Source organism: Strix uralensis, chromosome 1 (assembly GCF_047716275.1).
Source record: "Strix uralensis isolate ZFMK-TIS-50842 chromosome 1, bStrUra1, whole genome shotgun sequence".
NCBI classification, from domain to species: Eukaryota; Metazoa; Chordata; class Aves; order Strigiformes; family Strigidae; genus Strix; species Strix uralensis.
This window is the reverse complement of record NC_133972.1, coordinates 62,361,597-62,378,130: the sequence shown is the minus strand read 5'-3', so window position 1 is coordinate 62,378,130 and position 16,534 is coordinate 62,361,597. Positions and strand designations below refer to the sequence as shown.

The following is a 16,534-nucleotide window of genomic DNA, read 5'->3' as shown; positions in this document are numbered from 1 at the left end:
TCACTGCAGTACCATTTGGTGCTGGGAAACAAGACCAGCCAGATCATTACTGCTGCCAGTTCTTCAGCTCGGGTGGCAAATATGTGATACTTACACTTTATTAGCCCAGGTTTCAGTAAGTTTCTGTATAATTTGTTTTCCACTGGCTATTTTAGAAATACCTAAGGTATATGTAGACATATATTGTGTCTAGAGAAAAACACAAGGAGAATTTCAGAGCTTCTAAGTCAAGCTCTCAGAAAATAGGAAAAAGCAGGTTGTCTGTCAAGACTGCTTTCTCTCCCAAGGTGCATTGTGTTCGTGGGACTATGTGCAGTAAATAAGATGCAAGATAAAAACCATCTTGTGTGAAACTGCCCTGATGGAACTGGTTTCTCCCCTGCCTCTGTTGCAATGACCTTATGCATTATGCAGTGATAAACTAACAACTAAATAGCTAAATATCAGTTGGTTCGCTGGGTGTCTTCCTCGAGGAGCGCTGTGTATTCGCTAGGATGGCTGTAAGAACAATGCTTTGAGAAATAGGCTTTTATCACCAAGGCTTCCAAGATGAGGGAGTGCATTTAACCTTAGTTTGAAAGTACATCTGGCAGCTCCTACGTGCGGTGATGGTAGAGGTGTGTTTTCGGAGCAAAGGGTCAGGATCCTCAAGGTTTGTGTTCAGTTGCTCTTTTGGCAGGCAGCCAGTGCTGTCCTGCTCAACATGAGGGAAGGGCAGTGCAGTTGAAGCAGCCTTGTTCAGCTAAACCTGAATGGATTTTGATGGGACAAATAAATGTCACTTTTTCCATCCCAAATAGCTCCCTCTTCCTCCAGCTGTTATTTGCAGGCAGCCTGTTAAATTCAAAGGTGCTAGGCTCTTCTGAGGTGGCAAGAATATTTTGTGTTGGTAACTGTTCACTTGCAGAAGCGTAGCAGCTCCTCATGCAAGCAGTATGTATGCTATGAGGATTGTCATGCTTGAGTGTAATATAGTGTCTTTCCGCTAAATGAAATACCCACAGGAGACTGGCTGGCTAGGAGCACTGGCAATGGGATAGACCCTTTAATCTCTAGGAATGATAAAAGTATTTACAGTTGATGGCTGTATAATGACATAAAATAAGTAGTCACAGTAGTGCTTCCAAATAAGAGGTCTTAGTATCTCACATATCCCTGTTTAGGTGTTATCAAGAAGGCCACAGATTTAATAATGGTTGTGATCCTCAGTGCCTCTCATCTACTTGTTTGGGCTTTGCCAATCCCAGTTGTATTGTGTTGGTAGAAAGGTGTGAAGCAGCTTTGTCTTGTGCTACTTCAGTAGTGAGTAGACTTCAGTTTCCAGGGCAAATACCCATTTTTGCTTCATGAGAAATTATTTGCCTAAAATGCTAGTATTTTTACTGTACAAATAGGATAGTGAGACTGCACATACTGCATGGTGAGGGCAGCTCAATAGACAAATGATAAGCTGCTGCAACTTAGTTTAGTTCTTTGCTGATGGCCGTATTTCAGTCTAGCAGGGAGTGTTTGGTCTGAAATCTGTTTTGAAAAACTTGTCTTTAGCAGTGGCAAGTTTGAAGCTTTAAGGTGAGCGTATGTAGACAGAACAGATGCCACCACTGATTTCAGAATCCATATAATGAAAACAAAGATGTTCATAGATGATTTTCTTTGATTTACTCATACATAATAAAGAAATGCTTGTAAATATAATGACTTACGTGAAGCAAAGCTGCTTCTGTTTATAGCAAGAGGTTGCCAACATATTATTTTGTAAACTTTTGATATAAAAGAGAAAAAAATGGTAGTGTGACTTGATTAAGTGTGTCTTCTGCAAAGGTCTGCTTTTGGACTGACATCCAGCTTTCCTCAATACGTAAAGGCTCACTTTACATTTAAAAAAAAAAAACACTGGAGGAAAGCCAATTTTGTATTCTTCATTCTAATGCTTCAGATTCTAAGTTGTGAATAGACAGAAGTGTTACTCTCCTGTTACTTTTTTTGAAAGATAATTTATTTAATTTTATGGATGCCATAAATTGTCCTTCCCCTCCACCCCCTTTTTTTTAAGTAAATCTGCTTCACTTCTGTAGCTTACATTGTACTAAATTGATGGTGAAGAATAGCACAGTTTAAGAAGATAAATGTCAGGAATGTCTTCTAAAGTAGACATTCAGATTTTTTTGGATTAATGGGAAAGAAGGTCAATAATTGCATGGATTTCAATAAGCTTGAGAAGAAATGGCATTCCTGTGGTGCTAGTGATTATTAAAACGTTGTGAATTCATTTCAAGATACTGTACTGGGGTTTAATATCTCTTCCATTGTGAAAGAATGACTCACTAAGGGCTGCCAATTTGTCCAGATGATAGGAGGTAACTCATAAAACAATTGTATTTTTAAGAGAAAGTTATAGCAGGCAATAGATAAATTCATGGATGGTAGTTTTAATCTTAGTTCTGCCTTATTAATAGGGCCCTCCAGACTTTCAGCAGCATACACCTGGACCAGTTCCTACCAACTTCACCCAAGCTCCGAGGCTGCCAATCCAGGACCAGTGGAGAGGACCACCACCACCACCACCACCGCTGCCTCCACCACCTCCTCAGGAAAGAGATCCTTTCTTCATAGCAGGTGAGCATCTTCTTTTTTATTAACATACAAAATCCACTTTTTGTAAAGTGGCTATGTAGTGTAAGTGTGTGTTGTGGTTTAGCCCCAGCTGGCAACTAAGCTCTCTCACTCCTCCTCCTCCCCCCTCCCCTGCAGTGGAATGGGGAGAAGAATCGGGGGAAAAAAAAGTAAAACTTGTGGGTTGAGATAAGAACAGTTTAATGACTAAAATAAAATAATAATAGTAATGAAAATAGCAAAAAGAGAGAGAAATAAAGCCCAAGAAAAGACAAGAGATGCACAACACAATTGCTCATCACACTGACTGATGCTGGAGCAGTGATTCGCCCTTCCCAGCCAACTCTCCTTCCTCCTGCCCCCTCTGGTTTATATACGGCTCATGACGTTCTATGGTATGGAATATCCTTTTGGCTAGTTCAGGTCAGCTGTCCTTGCCATGCTTCATGTGTACCTGCTTGCTGGCAGAGCATGGGAAATGGAAGAATTGTTAACTTAGGATAAACACTACTTAACACACTGGTGTTTCAGTTGTTGCTATAAACATTATTCTCACACTAAATCCCGAACACAGCACAGTACCAGCTACTAGGAAGAAAGTTAACTCTGTCCCAGCCAAAACCAGGACAGTGTGTATTGTGTAACATGAAGTGTTCAGAAGAACCTGAAAGCTGGAAGATCCTATTCGATGTAGCCAGACTAATACATGCCAAAAAAATGCCAGTGGTCTGGTATCTTTTTACATTTTTTGATGTAATTTTATGTCTCCATCTAACTCCCATCAATTTGGATATTTATACAGATACAAAATAAGATTAATATCGAAGTGGTTGTTGCAATAAAGTTGTTGTAATTTGTTACATTTTAGTTAACTAGTACTCTCCATACACTTTGGTTTCTGCTAGTAACTCTTTAAACTGCCTGGACTATGTGAGTACTGTGAGAAATCTGTTAAGGTTAGCTAAAGTGATAGAGCATAGCAAACAAAGGAGATAGTAAGTGCGTGTGTGTGTATGTTTATATGCCATAGATATGTAATGTGCATATATATAATGTATATGTTGTGGACAGTTTATGCACACAAAATATGTAAAAAATTGCCAAATACCTGGTCAGCAAATGGTATCAACATTTTATGAGTTTTTGTGTGATTTAAACTATAATCCCTGGAATCCTTCATTGATTTCATTAAAGTAGAATTTCTAAAAGGTATTACTAACTCCAGCAAAGTTCCAGTTGTGCTGGTCTTTCAAGCATCAATTCCCTTTATACACAAGTGGCAGAAGCAAGACAAACACGTAGCTCTTAAAATTAAAACATGCCCTACAATTTTGCTTTCTACAAATTTCAGGTTACTTTTCCAAATCAAAATAGAGCTTTGTTTTGAATGTGTGCGTGTGTCCCGGGAGGTTGTCATTTGATCGCTTACCTGCTTCCCACAGATCCAAGGTTTCCAAGTCATCACTTGTTTGAGCAGCGAAGCCCCCCACCACCGCCACCTCCTCCGCTTCTTAACAGTGCACATCCTGTCCCCACCCAAAACCCGATGCCATTCAGCCAGCCCGGGCCGGTGTTCAATCAGCAGGGACAGCAACCCGTGTTCCCCCGAGAGCGGCCGGTACGGCCGAACATGCAGCCTCAAGGTCCTGTGGGGATTCTCCACTTCAACCAGCCGGGCTCGGCAAATCCACGGCCGTTCATCCCTCCGAGGCAGCAGTTCCTGCAGGCCCCTGGACAGCCCTTCCTTGCTGCACACACACAGCCCAGCATGCAGGTACGGCTCCACGGCAGCGAGGGGCCTGCGGGAGGGGTCTTTGAAGGGGCGCAGTGCGGCCTTGTAGGCTGGCAGGAGTGAGGTAACTGGAGTGGAGTTATTTGAGGTTACAGGTAGGAGGCAGGTGGAACTGTAACGCACTTTATTGCTGTGGCTGAAAAAGCGATGAATTTTCTCCCCAGTTGCCAGCACTAACGTATTTCCCATAGCGAGCCTGCAGCCCCCGGCCCTGGCTACTTAAATGGCTTTAGCTCCGCAGGGGTAGGGAGAGGGGCCCCGGTCCTGCGGCCCCAGTCCTCCGGCGCCGGCCGGCGGGGCCAGCGGCGGGGCGGGAGCGCCCTCTGCCGCTCAGCTGCGGAGCTCGGCAGGGAGCCGGTGGCCTCCCGCAAACCGGGAGGAAGCAGAATTGTCGCTTGAACTACAGGGTAAATGTTTTGGGGATGTGTCGGGGGACCTGGAGGGCTCTGCATGTTCAGTGGGCTTTGTGCGGGATCTTTTCATGGTGTCTGTGTGTTGAATGGGGGCAAATGCCGCAGTCTAGTGATGTTGAGGAAAAAAACAAAGGAAGAAAAAAACCCACCAAAATCCAAACAGTTTAAAAGTCATTAGAAAAGGGGGCAGAGAGCAGGAACCCTTGCATTCCTTTTTTTCCACTTCAGCTGTTGACTTACACAAGGAACTACCTTGCACAGCTGCTGTTAGTCTGTTTTTTTTACTCAGTATATTTTTGGTTTAGCCTGTCCATAGCTGCTGACAGATGTTTTGAGTACTTGGGAGGCTGGAGCTGCTTTTCAGGAGTTTATTACTTTGAAACTAAAACCAATCTTTTTCTTCATGCAAAGGGTCCCATGCATCCTCCATTACAGCCTCAGCCACAACCTCAGCCTCAGCAGCACCATCACCAGCAGCAGCAGCAGCAGCACCATCACCAGCAGCAGCAGCAGCAGCACCATCACCATCTCCAAGGGCCACCACAGCCCTTGATGCCCATGAACCAGCCACAGTTCAGGCCTCACATGCAGGCCACACAGCAGCAACCAAATAACAACAGGATGCAGTGTCAGCCGCGACAGGGTCCAGTGAAGCCAAGACATGTAAGTACCACATACATCAGTGTTGTCTTGCATAGATCTGCATTGGTAGCAGGCATGTAAGCACAGGTTTCAAAACTCACCAGCGTGGTTTTTCAGTCCCATTTATTCTGTTCCTGCTCTGTCCCCTTCTTTCACCATTTCTTGCTCCTTTTCTGCCGTGAACATTTTATAATCTACATCCAAAAGTAGCACATGTATCTTTCCCTTTTTCTTTTCTCCTCCAGGATTTTTCTTGATACGAGTCCAATAAGAGATGATGCAGTTGCCCAAGAACTAGCAATAGATGGTTTTTGGAGGATAGGTTTGCTTAATAAGATTTTAAAACTGATGGTGTGGGAGCCTAGTTCTGTGATGCTGTCTTTCCATTTAAAGGCTTCTCTGTACCACTGCTAATTAGCTTTCTGGTTCAGATGGTGCCACTTAGGTTTTATGGATTTGCTCCCTTGCAGCATATTCCGTTGCTCAGTAGTTGTAGTAGTACAACAGTGTAGCGGTGCTCAGGACAATGTGACTGTAGTTCAGAATAATTGCTTTGATTAGTAAAGTAAATCACACAGTAAAGCCAGTTTCTGAGAAGGATGTTAAACAAGTGAGATTCAGTTTTGCTTTTAATTTAAAAAAAAAAATCTGTTAAAATGTTCTCATTTCTATAATTTTTCTTGAAGCATTGAAAATATTGTCCCTCTTTGAAAAGCTTTTTTCACTCAACTTACCTAAATCATGAAAATGTGAAACAGGAAATACTTTAGCCTGGTTTGTAGTGGAAGTCTTCAGGTTTTCTTCCTTTCTGCTTTTCAGAATACACCATCACAAAATATTGTCAAGCGTCCAAATCAGCAGCTACAGTCAACTGCTCCAAGAAATAGTAACTTGCGTGAGTTGCCGATAGCACCATCACATGCTATGGAAATGAGCAACAACAGGCGAACGTCTACCCCAGCTGCTCAGGTCAAACCCATTACCAGCACAATGTCTGCCACCAAGTCTGTAGCTGGTGTTGGAAACTCACAGGGCAGACCTGAGATGAAAGCTAAAGTGATCACACCAGTGGGTCAAGCAAAATCAGAAGTAAAATCTGAACCAGAGGTAAGGCACTTTTTTAAAAAAAAAAAAAAAAAAAAAATCAAACCAAAACCACACCACCACCTCCCCCCCCAGCAAATGGCCAAAAAACAAATAAGAAGAAACAAAAAACTCCCACCTTTTAAGAACATATCTAGTCTGACTTGTGAACTGTAAGCACACTTAACGTATTATTCACCCAATATTTTTTGGTGCCACTAGAGGCCTCCCTTTTGAGTTGCATTTTTCTCTTTAATGTGATAGCAAAAACGATCTCCACTGACCAAAAAAAAAAAGAAGTCTGGAAGGTTGGCAAGGCTGTGGTGAGTCTGTTTTGCAGGAGGAGTGAACTATTTCTATTATGAAAAGGCAGAGGTTGAGTAAAGGTAATCAATGATACAAGCCTCTCAAATACCCATTGTACCCATTTTTATCTTCCAGGATTATGATCCCTTTTTTTTTCCCCCCACATAATGACGTTAAGTCAGAAAGCCTCTTCTCTTCCATTTCCTATGATGCTGTATGGCTCAAAAAAAAAAAGGCTATTTGGAGAGCTGTCTTCCTCATGCTGTTTTCCTTTAGGCTGTTCAGTCTCCTCTAGGGTCTTGAGCACTCATGCAGGAGGTTGCAGCTGCATTGTCCATGGAACTTCTTGCTCCTGAAGAAGAAAATCTCTCTCTTATGAAACCTGTTGGTGTGAAGGGAAAATAGCAAATGCTCTTAAGTTTTCCATTTTGGAGAAAATAATGCTGTTTGCTCTTCTATTACTGTGCACGGTCAGAAAATGAGATGCTGGTGGTTTGGGCTCCACAGGATCATGCAGTGTGAACAGTTGACCCTTTCCCCGCACAGATTCTTCTGGAAGCTAGAGAAGAATGCATGAACGCTGTTAGTTTGATAGAGTGGGTAGGATTGCACTGATGGTGCCGTTAATCCTGAACGTCAGGAGGTACCAGAGGAACATTATGGCTAAATGCACCCTGTATAATTTCTGAGTGTCAGATTATTCTGAGCAGAACTGTAATTCTTTGTAGTTTAGTTGACTATGAATCTTGTCTCAAGGACCAGGTTTTCTTCAACAACTGTTGAAAGCTCTAATTTTGATAATACTGTCTTCCCTTTAAGCTGCTCATGATTAGCTTTTTATCTTGTTCTTGAATTAGGGATGGTCATAACTAATTTTCACAAATGAGACACAAAAGAAACCCATAGCTAGCAGTGTTTGACCTCCTGTGCACTTGCTTTTCAATGGAAATATAAAACATATCCTTTTTTCAGCTTTAATTTTTGATCTTTTTTAAAAAAATTACTTAATCCCCTTCCTCTCAATTCAGTCTCTTGGAATAATCTAAGTCACGGAAAATGTAATGCCTCTTAGAGAAGCCTCTGTCTTTCAGGCCATTAGTAAGGTAAGTTTTGAAGCAAATCAGCCACAGGCTTCTCCATCTAAAATATCTTAAAAGTTCTTTCATGGTGTAGTCGTATGAAAATTAAGGCATTAGTTCCGAAATATCTCTGACAGTGTTTGGAAAAATGAATGAATATTTTTTCACTCCTCTTAAGTGAATTAAAAAACCCCAAAAAAACCAAAGCAGTCATTTTGTTCTCTCCGTTTTAAGTTTTAAACATATCTTAACAAAACTGTAGTTATAAGACTTAACTAATCTTACTTGGGTGAATTCGTGGTGTTTTACAAGTAAAGCTTTCTTTTTATTTCTATGTCAAAGCTATCTTTGAAAACAGTTTGATACCTGTTTTATGTAAGCTTTTGCAAAACAGGATTAAAAAAAAGTTGCCGTGGAAAAAATGATGTCTCTTAGTGTTTCCTATTATTAACTGTAAAAGTAAAGCCTGCGTAGATAAGCAAGTTGGCAAGTACTGGAAAAGTGTGTGAATGTGTGTGCATGCAGAACACTTCTCCTTTCAAAGCAGACCTGAAATAGAGCCTTGTGCTGCCAACAGCGTAGTTGCAGTTGTCCTTTTTCAGCTGTGCTGCTGTGGTAGTCTTGTTCACTCATGCTGCTTATTGTCACTTGTACAGAGAGGATTGCTGCACTAGTAATGTTCATTTCCAAGCGTTTAATTATATTCTTCGCTGTTGTTGCAATGTAGGTTATTACACTTCTCTCCTTAGGCAAATTGTAATGTTTTCCAGTCTTTTTTGTGTGTTTTACTTGTAATTAGCTAACTTCGTCCTTTTCTTTTGCTTTCTGTGAAGATGGGAAAGAGTTAAGTTCTGTCATCTTTTCTAGCTGTATTGCTCATAACTGAATCGGGCAGGTTATTTTGCAAGTGTCTTCAACTGGAAAATTATTAAGACTTTTCTTTGCATCCTTCTTCCTGAAGAGTCAGTGGCCATATTTATGAATGCCCTACCATTCAGGAAGCACCAAAAAAATAGCAATATTGGCTATTAAAGGTTTTGCTCACCTTCAAAATAGATATTTGAAAGGTTTGAAACCTGAGTGTGACTAGAAGATTAAAAACTATATTTCTACTTGACTAATGGTATGCTGTGTTCTCGTTCCTGTGAGGCTGCAAAATACTGACTTAAAATGCCATTGTTTAGAATAGCTGTTACTCTCTAAGATTTAAACTTGCATATCCTGAGTCTGAAAAATCATTTTGCCAATGAAATTGCAAGGTATGACTGATGACTGTGGGCCTAGTTCTGCTCATGGTGAGGTCAGTTTAGGATAAGAGGAATTAAGGCAATATTAAGCATTTTTGAGTTTAAAGAAGGGGGAGACTGTAGAAAGGTGATGTGAATCTCTTTAGAAGAAATGGATATTGGAGCTGAGAACAGGAGAGAAATTAGTAGAACGCCATGTAATCATAGGCGTACTGATATTATTACTTATATTGCAGCTAATGTTCCAGATACACTGAAAGAAAACCTTCATACTTCATTGTCCCAAATATAGTAAATTTTGAAGTTGGGTTGTTGGCTTTTATGTTTCTGTCTTTTTTTAACAAGGCTCGCAATATGGAAAATAGTTGCTGCATTAAATTATTAGACCAAATGTATTAAATCTTTTCATCTTTTTTGGAAATTAACTACCTGAAAAATTGTACATGTCTGAATTTGAGTTTTCTCCAGTTTAAATAGGCTTGATTTCCAAATTTGATAATGGTGTTCCCTGTCTTGTGCTTCAAAGATTCTTACCGCATTCTTTTTCCAGTTGGAAGATCACAAGACGGCAGTGTGCTTCTCAGAGTATCTTGTAACCTTGTTCTTCATTCTCCCCCTGTTTTCCAAGATGTACAGCACCTGTGTTTTGAAGGGTGACTCATACCTTCGTAGGGTTGAGGAGCTGATGTTATCAGCAATGTGAAATGTAGTGTGTGTGCAGGCGCCATTAAGATATTTTGTGGTTTTTGAACACAAGTGGCCAAATGATGAGGTTTGGAGCTGGCCTTACCTTTTATGAAGACTTGTGAATTTTTGGACAAATTATTCTAGCCTCTTTTGTTTCTAATGTTACAGCTGAAAAAATAAAGATAAACCTGCTGAATAGATTTGTGTTTATGCCACAGATCAAACTGTTTTGATTTCTCTGTCCTTGCACCCATTCTGCTGAGGGACACAAGTGAGCCTGGTTGCATGATTCCTTTTTTTTTTTTTTTTTGTTGATAGCAAACCAGAACACTTACAGTATCTGGTTCTTATTACTAGTTAATAGAACTGAATGTGGAGTCATAAAGCCTGCAGACCTCTGAAAAGGTGTGGGTATCAAAAAAAATTCATTATACTGAAAGCATGCTACTGATACTAGGACTTAAATTTCAGCAGAAAGTTTAATCCCTTGTTTTAGAGCACGTCTTTGCTGTCTTTTTCTCAGTCAACAGTGCCATTCTGAGTTCTGGAGAATGAGTTAGGACTGTTGCTTCTCTTAGTGCTGCTCTTCTGCTAGACTCAGAAAAGCAGCCTGTAACGTTTTCTTTTGGCACCTACTGTCAAAGCTGCTTTGGACCTTAAGGCAGAAGAAAAACCTATAGCTAAGGCTCGGTCTTCCCTTCAAACCACAGTGAAATACATTGTGTTCAAGATCTGTTCAAAGATGGATGAGAATCTTTACTTAAATCACCAAAAAAAAAAAAAAAAACCAGAACAAAAACAAAGCTTCCAAAAACCAACAAAAAACCCACAAACGTACACCTTCGCAAAACCAAGGGAACTGATTTGCATCTCCAGCCTTTTGTACTCTGTAGCCTCCTGTAAAAGGAGGAGCCATATACAATGTACTATTTCTTCATGTTTTCTACAGAAAGTTTTCTACAGAAAAAGTGTGAAACAACAATAGTTTATCCAAGGAAAAGGCGGCTTTTAAGTTTTTCTGCTTCTTCACCTACAGATAATGTTGCTTTTGGCAGCGAACTTCCAAACATGAGCTGTGAACTTTATGACAACTTTGAAGGATGTCTACTTTCTACTATTGCTTTTTTGGGCAAAATACTTGCCTTTTTTTTTTTTTTTTTTTTTTAGACAGTGCTGCTGGTTGTTGGACAAATCTGTACTGGGCCTATTAAACTAATGGGATGAAAATCATTAGCAATAGGCATTGTGTACTGTTTCCACCTTGACCCGATATTCTGTCTTGTCTATTCTGTATGATGAAGCTCCTTACTACATACTATGGGTCATTTATATATACTATAGGTCATATATATACACACCCACACTCTATAGTATAGTGTATATATAAGGTGCTCTTAAAGCTGAGCAGCAGAGGATTTAACTGTCCCTGTTTTCATGCTAGTAAGGAGTTTGCCATTCTGAATCTGTACTGTTGGGTCATTGCACAACTAATTTCAAAAAAACCTGACTCCTAAAAGCAAATATTTTGTTAATCATCACAGGGCCTTTATATTGTTTGGTCTTCCTCTAGCTGCAAGGGTATTTTACTGAGAACTTAACAGTAGTAACAACTTGCTTATGAAGATGAAGGATTTAGGTCTACCTAGCCTGTTAACAGGCTGATCATCAATTGTCATATAACCTCAGAGCTCTTGGCTCTTGATTTCGAAGCTTACCCTTCACGAAGGGGTTGACTTCGTAGGATCGTTACTGAATTCCTAAGTATTTCAGATTATATTTGAGATCAAGTTGCCTGAATATTCTACTAAGTGTTCATCTAATATCATATGTGTTGGTAATATAGCTTGTCAGTCATCTTCTGTGTTTAATGCTAGTGTAGCTGAGATAAGTGTATCTGTCCAAGGGGTGTTGCACGAACGTATTGGTCAGAGTCCCTCAGGATGTGCATTCCTCGTCTCCTGGCAAGACTCATTTAAGTGTGCTGCAAAGTACACATCTCTGTGCTGCTATAACCTTTGAGTTAGTGTTTTGAACCTACCACATTGTGATCTACATCTTCCAAGGCCTTCGGAACTTCTTAGATGATAAAATAGCAGACAAGTCCCTAAAAATAAAGGACAACTGATAGAAGAGCTGGTTTCTTCCAGACTCATGCTGGTATTGACACCTTCAATTGAACATAAGGAAAAAAAATATGCTGCTACCTCAAAAGGTAAATTTGGTACTGGCTCACTGGCATCCATCAAACTTGTTTAGATAAAATGTAGAATATTCTGATCTAAAGCGAAGCAAGTGAATAAACTAATTCATGAAGTGAAACAAGTTTTCTTTTTGGACAATTTCAATAACTGAGATAAAGTGACTGAAAATTTTATTCATTGCATCAGGGTCTGCATAACAGTGCATCTTCCTTCTATCTAGAGCTTATCTGTATTTTCTCATCCTATGCAAACTATGTTTAAGGGTCTTATCCTTTTATAATGGTTGTATTCTTTTTTTTACTACAATCCAGCATCTCCAGTTTTCAGTATAAGATGAAATATTTGCTTACTCCTCTAAAAGTACATTCCTGTTACCATCTATCAACAAAGACCAGTAATCCAGTTGTTACAGTGATTAGTCATTAATTGCCACCATCATAGTCCAAAAAATACAGAGGAAGATCAGAACCTTTTCGTATATGAAGCATTCTCATGAAAAGGACAGTGTTAGACCTCATCCCTGAACTACAGCCCATATTGAAAAACTAAACACAAATTTTAAAATTCCAGTTTTGTTGAAGTCTTATATTAGCCACTGTTTAGGTTGGACTTCTAGTGTGAGACATGCAGCTATTTTTTTTTTTTTAGTAACTGGGAATAATCCCTATCAATACATGCACAGGGAAGAAGCTGAAGGAAACAGGCATGCAGGATTTGTGCATCTGGATTCTGAGTACAACTATGACTCTACTAGGCTTTTGTATCTCAACTTTATGGTTGAATCTGTTCTGGTTTTTTTTTTTTTTTCTTGGGTTGGGAAGAATTCTGAGGTGTACCAGGAATAAAAACACTTGAATTTAAAAAAAAAAAAAGTTGCATATTTGGGTCGTATATGTGCAAAAAATGCCGTTTGGGTTGATGAGAGTTTACACCCCGATTGCTGCAAGGTAAATAACTGTTCATCATGGATTCCCAGTTTTTGAGAAATATTTTAGCATTCTTTATGCTGTAATTTACCAACATGCAAAGTATTGTTACTTTGAGAGCCTGTTTTTGTTAGGGATGATTAATAATATCTTAAGTAGAATGTTGTGCTCATTACCATTTGTAAGCACTCTCTACAAGTCTCTACTTCAAATGGTTGAAAAGAAAAAACAAAAAAATACGCTTTGTAATTTTTCAAAATGCATGTGATTTTATCATAAGAGCAATTTCATTTCTTTTCCAGGATGATGAGAATCTGCATTTGCTTGACTCTTGTCCATTTTTACACAGCTTTTCATAAGAGTCTGTTCTGCCAAAGTTGAAGAATCTTTAGAAAGGCTATTTGATGATGCGTAATACTTTCAGAAGGGCCCAGGGCTGGAATATTAAAGGCATTCTCTATATACCATTAATATTCCAACACTGCATTTGGCAACATTTTGATTCTGAAGAGAGTGCATGAGTTCAAGGTCAGAGAGATTGACTTGTGCTGTTCATTATAACCAATTATTGTGTGACAAATGAGTTTGAGATCAGGCTGAAAATTCTGTGAGAAAAATCAATAGTTCTAATCAGAGCCTTTCAGGTCATTTACCACCCTACCTTTTGTTACTTTGTCAGAAGAGAGCAAGATAAAACCTGTGTGACAGTGGGTTGCCTCCGTATTGTTACTTTCCATTTGAAACATATTTTGATATCTTGAATTATATTAATAGTTTAATTGGTTTTAGAAACTTCTAAATGAGTTCCAATTTGTAAAACTTCATTATTTTTTTTTTTAAAGTATTCTGATAAGATTTCTCAACTGGTATTAAAGCTTTTCTGTCTAGGAAGTAGTATATCTAAGTCCTAAACCAGATTTGAGCTGTTTGTCTGTAATGAATAGCAAATAAACCTTACTGGCAGATATACTCCACTAATAGCCTTAGTTTGGTACAGGGGATAATTTAAAAAGCTCTTCAGAGAGTTATAGCTTTACAACATCTGAAACAACAATTGATGTTGTTTTGACCAAGCTGGGCATTTGTTGAGAACTTTATAAATTCATTTGTTTTTTCCTTTGTAGTATCCAGATGAAGATGAAGAAACTCGATTGTATCGTTTGAAGATAGAAGAGCAGAAGCGTCTAAGAGAAGAAATTCTGAAACAAAAGGAGCTGAGACGACAGCAGCAGGCTGGTGCTAGAAAGAGAGAATTGCTCGAAAGACTTGCGCAGCAGCAGCAGCAGCAGCAGCAGCAACCTTCTACGCAACAGTCCTACATGCAGCAGGAGGATGACTCCTCCGAGTTCCCCACCAATGGCAGCCCTTACATACCCCACTCGGGCTTACAGACCAGGCAAAATGTGAAAAACAGACTCCTTGTTAAAAAACAAGATACAATAGTTCCAAATACCCAACCCAAACCCCCAGATTTCCCACAGGTCGGGGTGTCTATGCAGTACCAAGGACAGCAGATGAAGCCAGTGAAGCAGCTGAGGCAGACTAGAACAGTACCTCCGAGTCAGCCTCAGGCGCCACAGAAAGTGTTACAGACAAAACCTGCTGCAGCATCACTACCCACGACACAGACTGGTCGAGTGGCTTCAGTACAAGCAAGGCCCCAGGAACTGAAACCTGGCGTGAAACGGACTGTCATGCAGCGGACAAACAGTGGTAGTGGAGATGTGCCCCATGTCGGCAGCAAAGTCAGGGTGATTAAATTGTCAGGAGGGGTAAGTTTCCAAGGCTCATCTCTTGTGTGCGTGTTGTCATGGTTTGGTTTTGTGTGTTTCATTCTATGTAATTCCAAAATAAAAAATGGGCCTAAGCTGACAAGGGAAGTAGCAGGTTTACCAGACCTCGTATTTTATATTTTCAAAGCTGTAAGTTTTTAACAGTTATTCAGAAATTAGTATGTCCTGTAATACTTTACTGCCAGGCAGTTACCACTGGAATCACACTAAAATAATAATACTTTCTTTAAGTTTTAAGTTGTAACTTCAGTCTGAAAGACTTCTCAACTGAGCTCCTTTTGCTTATGATTGATGGGTCTAAAAATGTGTTGGAGAAAAAGATTTGAATGGCTGTTTTTAAGGTTTGGTTAAAAAGCTAGGCTCTGCTTATTTGGTAGTTGAAGTCACCTGATTTATTTGTGTGCAGATGCTGGTGTTAGTGTGGTTTCTGTACTCAAGATTGGTTTTATTTTCTTGAGAAGCATGTTGTGAAACTTAATTTAAGCAGTATATTGGAGGGGGATGTTTTCTGTTAGAGGCTGGGTTTAAAACATTACCATTTCACTTCTGCATCTAAATGAGATTTCCTTATCTTTTGATGAGGGGGTCTATTATCTGCAGAGTGTCCCTTGAGCACTGGTGTTGTGGAGGATTCACAATGCTGGTCTTGATGGCAGTGTGCATATTTAAGATCTGGGGCTTTAGTTAGAAAGTATCTCAACCAAATTTGTTCTGTCTTAAAGAAAAGACAAGTTAATTTGTTAGGGCTGTGAAGAAGCGGAGATGAGGGGACATAGTGAGATCATGTTGTCATGAAATCTGCCCTCGGGTTTTTGCTGAGGAGGAAAGAAGGATGTGATGTGGTTTAATGTTGTGGTACATTGGAGCTGTTTTTTGGGAAGAATGCTTCTTAAATTACTCAGAGCATTAATTAGGGGAACTTGCAGAACTGCTCTAAGTCTGTAATGAAGTGAACTGTGTTAACAGGGACTGAACAAGGCCTTGGAAGCTAGGCTATACTCTCTAGAAATGGGGAGGAAGTCAAAATGTCAAAGTTTTTAACTACTTTTTATAAACGTTTTTCTACATCTCATAAAACTTAAATACGCTTAAAATTGTGAACTCTGTAATGACCATGTGGTCTTTCAAAATATTAGTGTAAAGGATCTTATTGACTACATAGAACTGAAAACAACCTGACTTGGAGGATGTTTAGTTCCTCAGACAACTTAAGTACAGAAGAATAAAGTACAAGTTGAAAGTGATTCTGTTGGTCTAAAAATATTTATATATAAACATGTCTGCGGGAATCCTAGTGGCCTGCAAGAGGTATATCAGGTTTGTTATTCATGAATAATTGAATAAAGCAGTCATGCACAAATTCTTTTATTATGTGGTGAAACCAAACAATGCGAGTCACCACTGTATACAGCTCTTTGTAACAAATGGTTATCAGTGCCCGCAGTAGCATTCACAATGAAATAGTTTTTTATCATAATGCTCTTTTGGAAAACCATAAATGATTTGTTTCAGATAAGTCTCATGGTAAGCAAGAGCAATTAGCTTCATTAAATGCATGTGTAACCTCACTTTCATTGTATACAGAAGCAATTTGCTCTGACCTTCTTAACTTTCAGATACCAAGGCTTTAGGAAGGTAAAGTAGGTTCTTTACACGTAGTCTTTGTTACTCTTTTCATATTGCCATGGACATTTTAAGTTTTCCTTCCAACTGTGGAAGAATAAAAGCAAGCATTGCAATTAGCTGTTTAAC

The 16,534-nt window shown here is 39.5% G+C and overlaps 1 protein-coding gene across 11 annotated transcripts in view; it reads left to right on the top strand.

Moving 5' to 3' along the window:
- RBM33 (RNA binding motif protein 33) overlaps positions 1-16,534 on the top strand; it is a 102,798-nt gene that overhangs the window by 56,637 nt on the left and 29,627 nt on the right. For all 11 annotated transcript variants that reach the window (XR_012628954.1, XR_012628955.1, XM_074868756.1 and 8 more), the window contains 5 exons: positions 2,457-2,616; positions 4,056-4,387; positions 5,230-5,481; positions 6,280-6,567; positions 14,114-14,761. Coding sequence is in view for 9 of the 11 variants with exons in the window: in XM_074868756.1 (XP_074724857.1) it covers positions 2,457-2,616; positions 4,056-4,387; positions 5,230-5,481; positions 6,280-6,567; positions 14,114-14,761 (1,680 nt within the window). In the remaining 2 variants the exon portion in view is untranslated. The remainder of the gene's footprint in view (positions 1-2,456; positions 2,617-4,055; positions 4,388-5,229; positions 5,482-6,279; positions 6,568-14,113; positions 14,762-16,534) is intronic.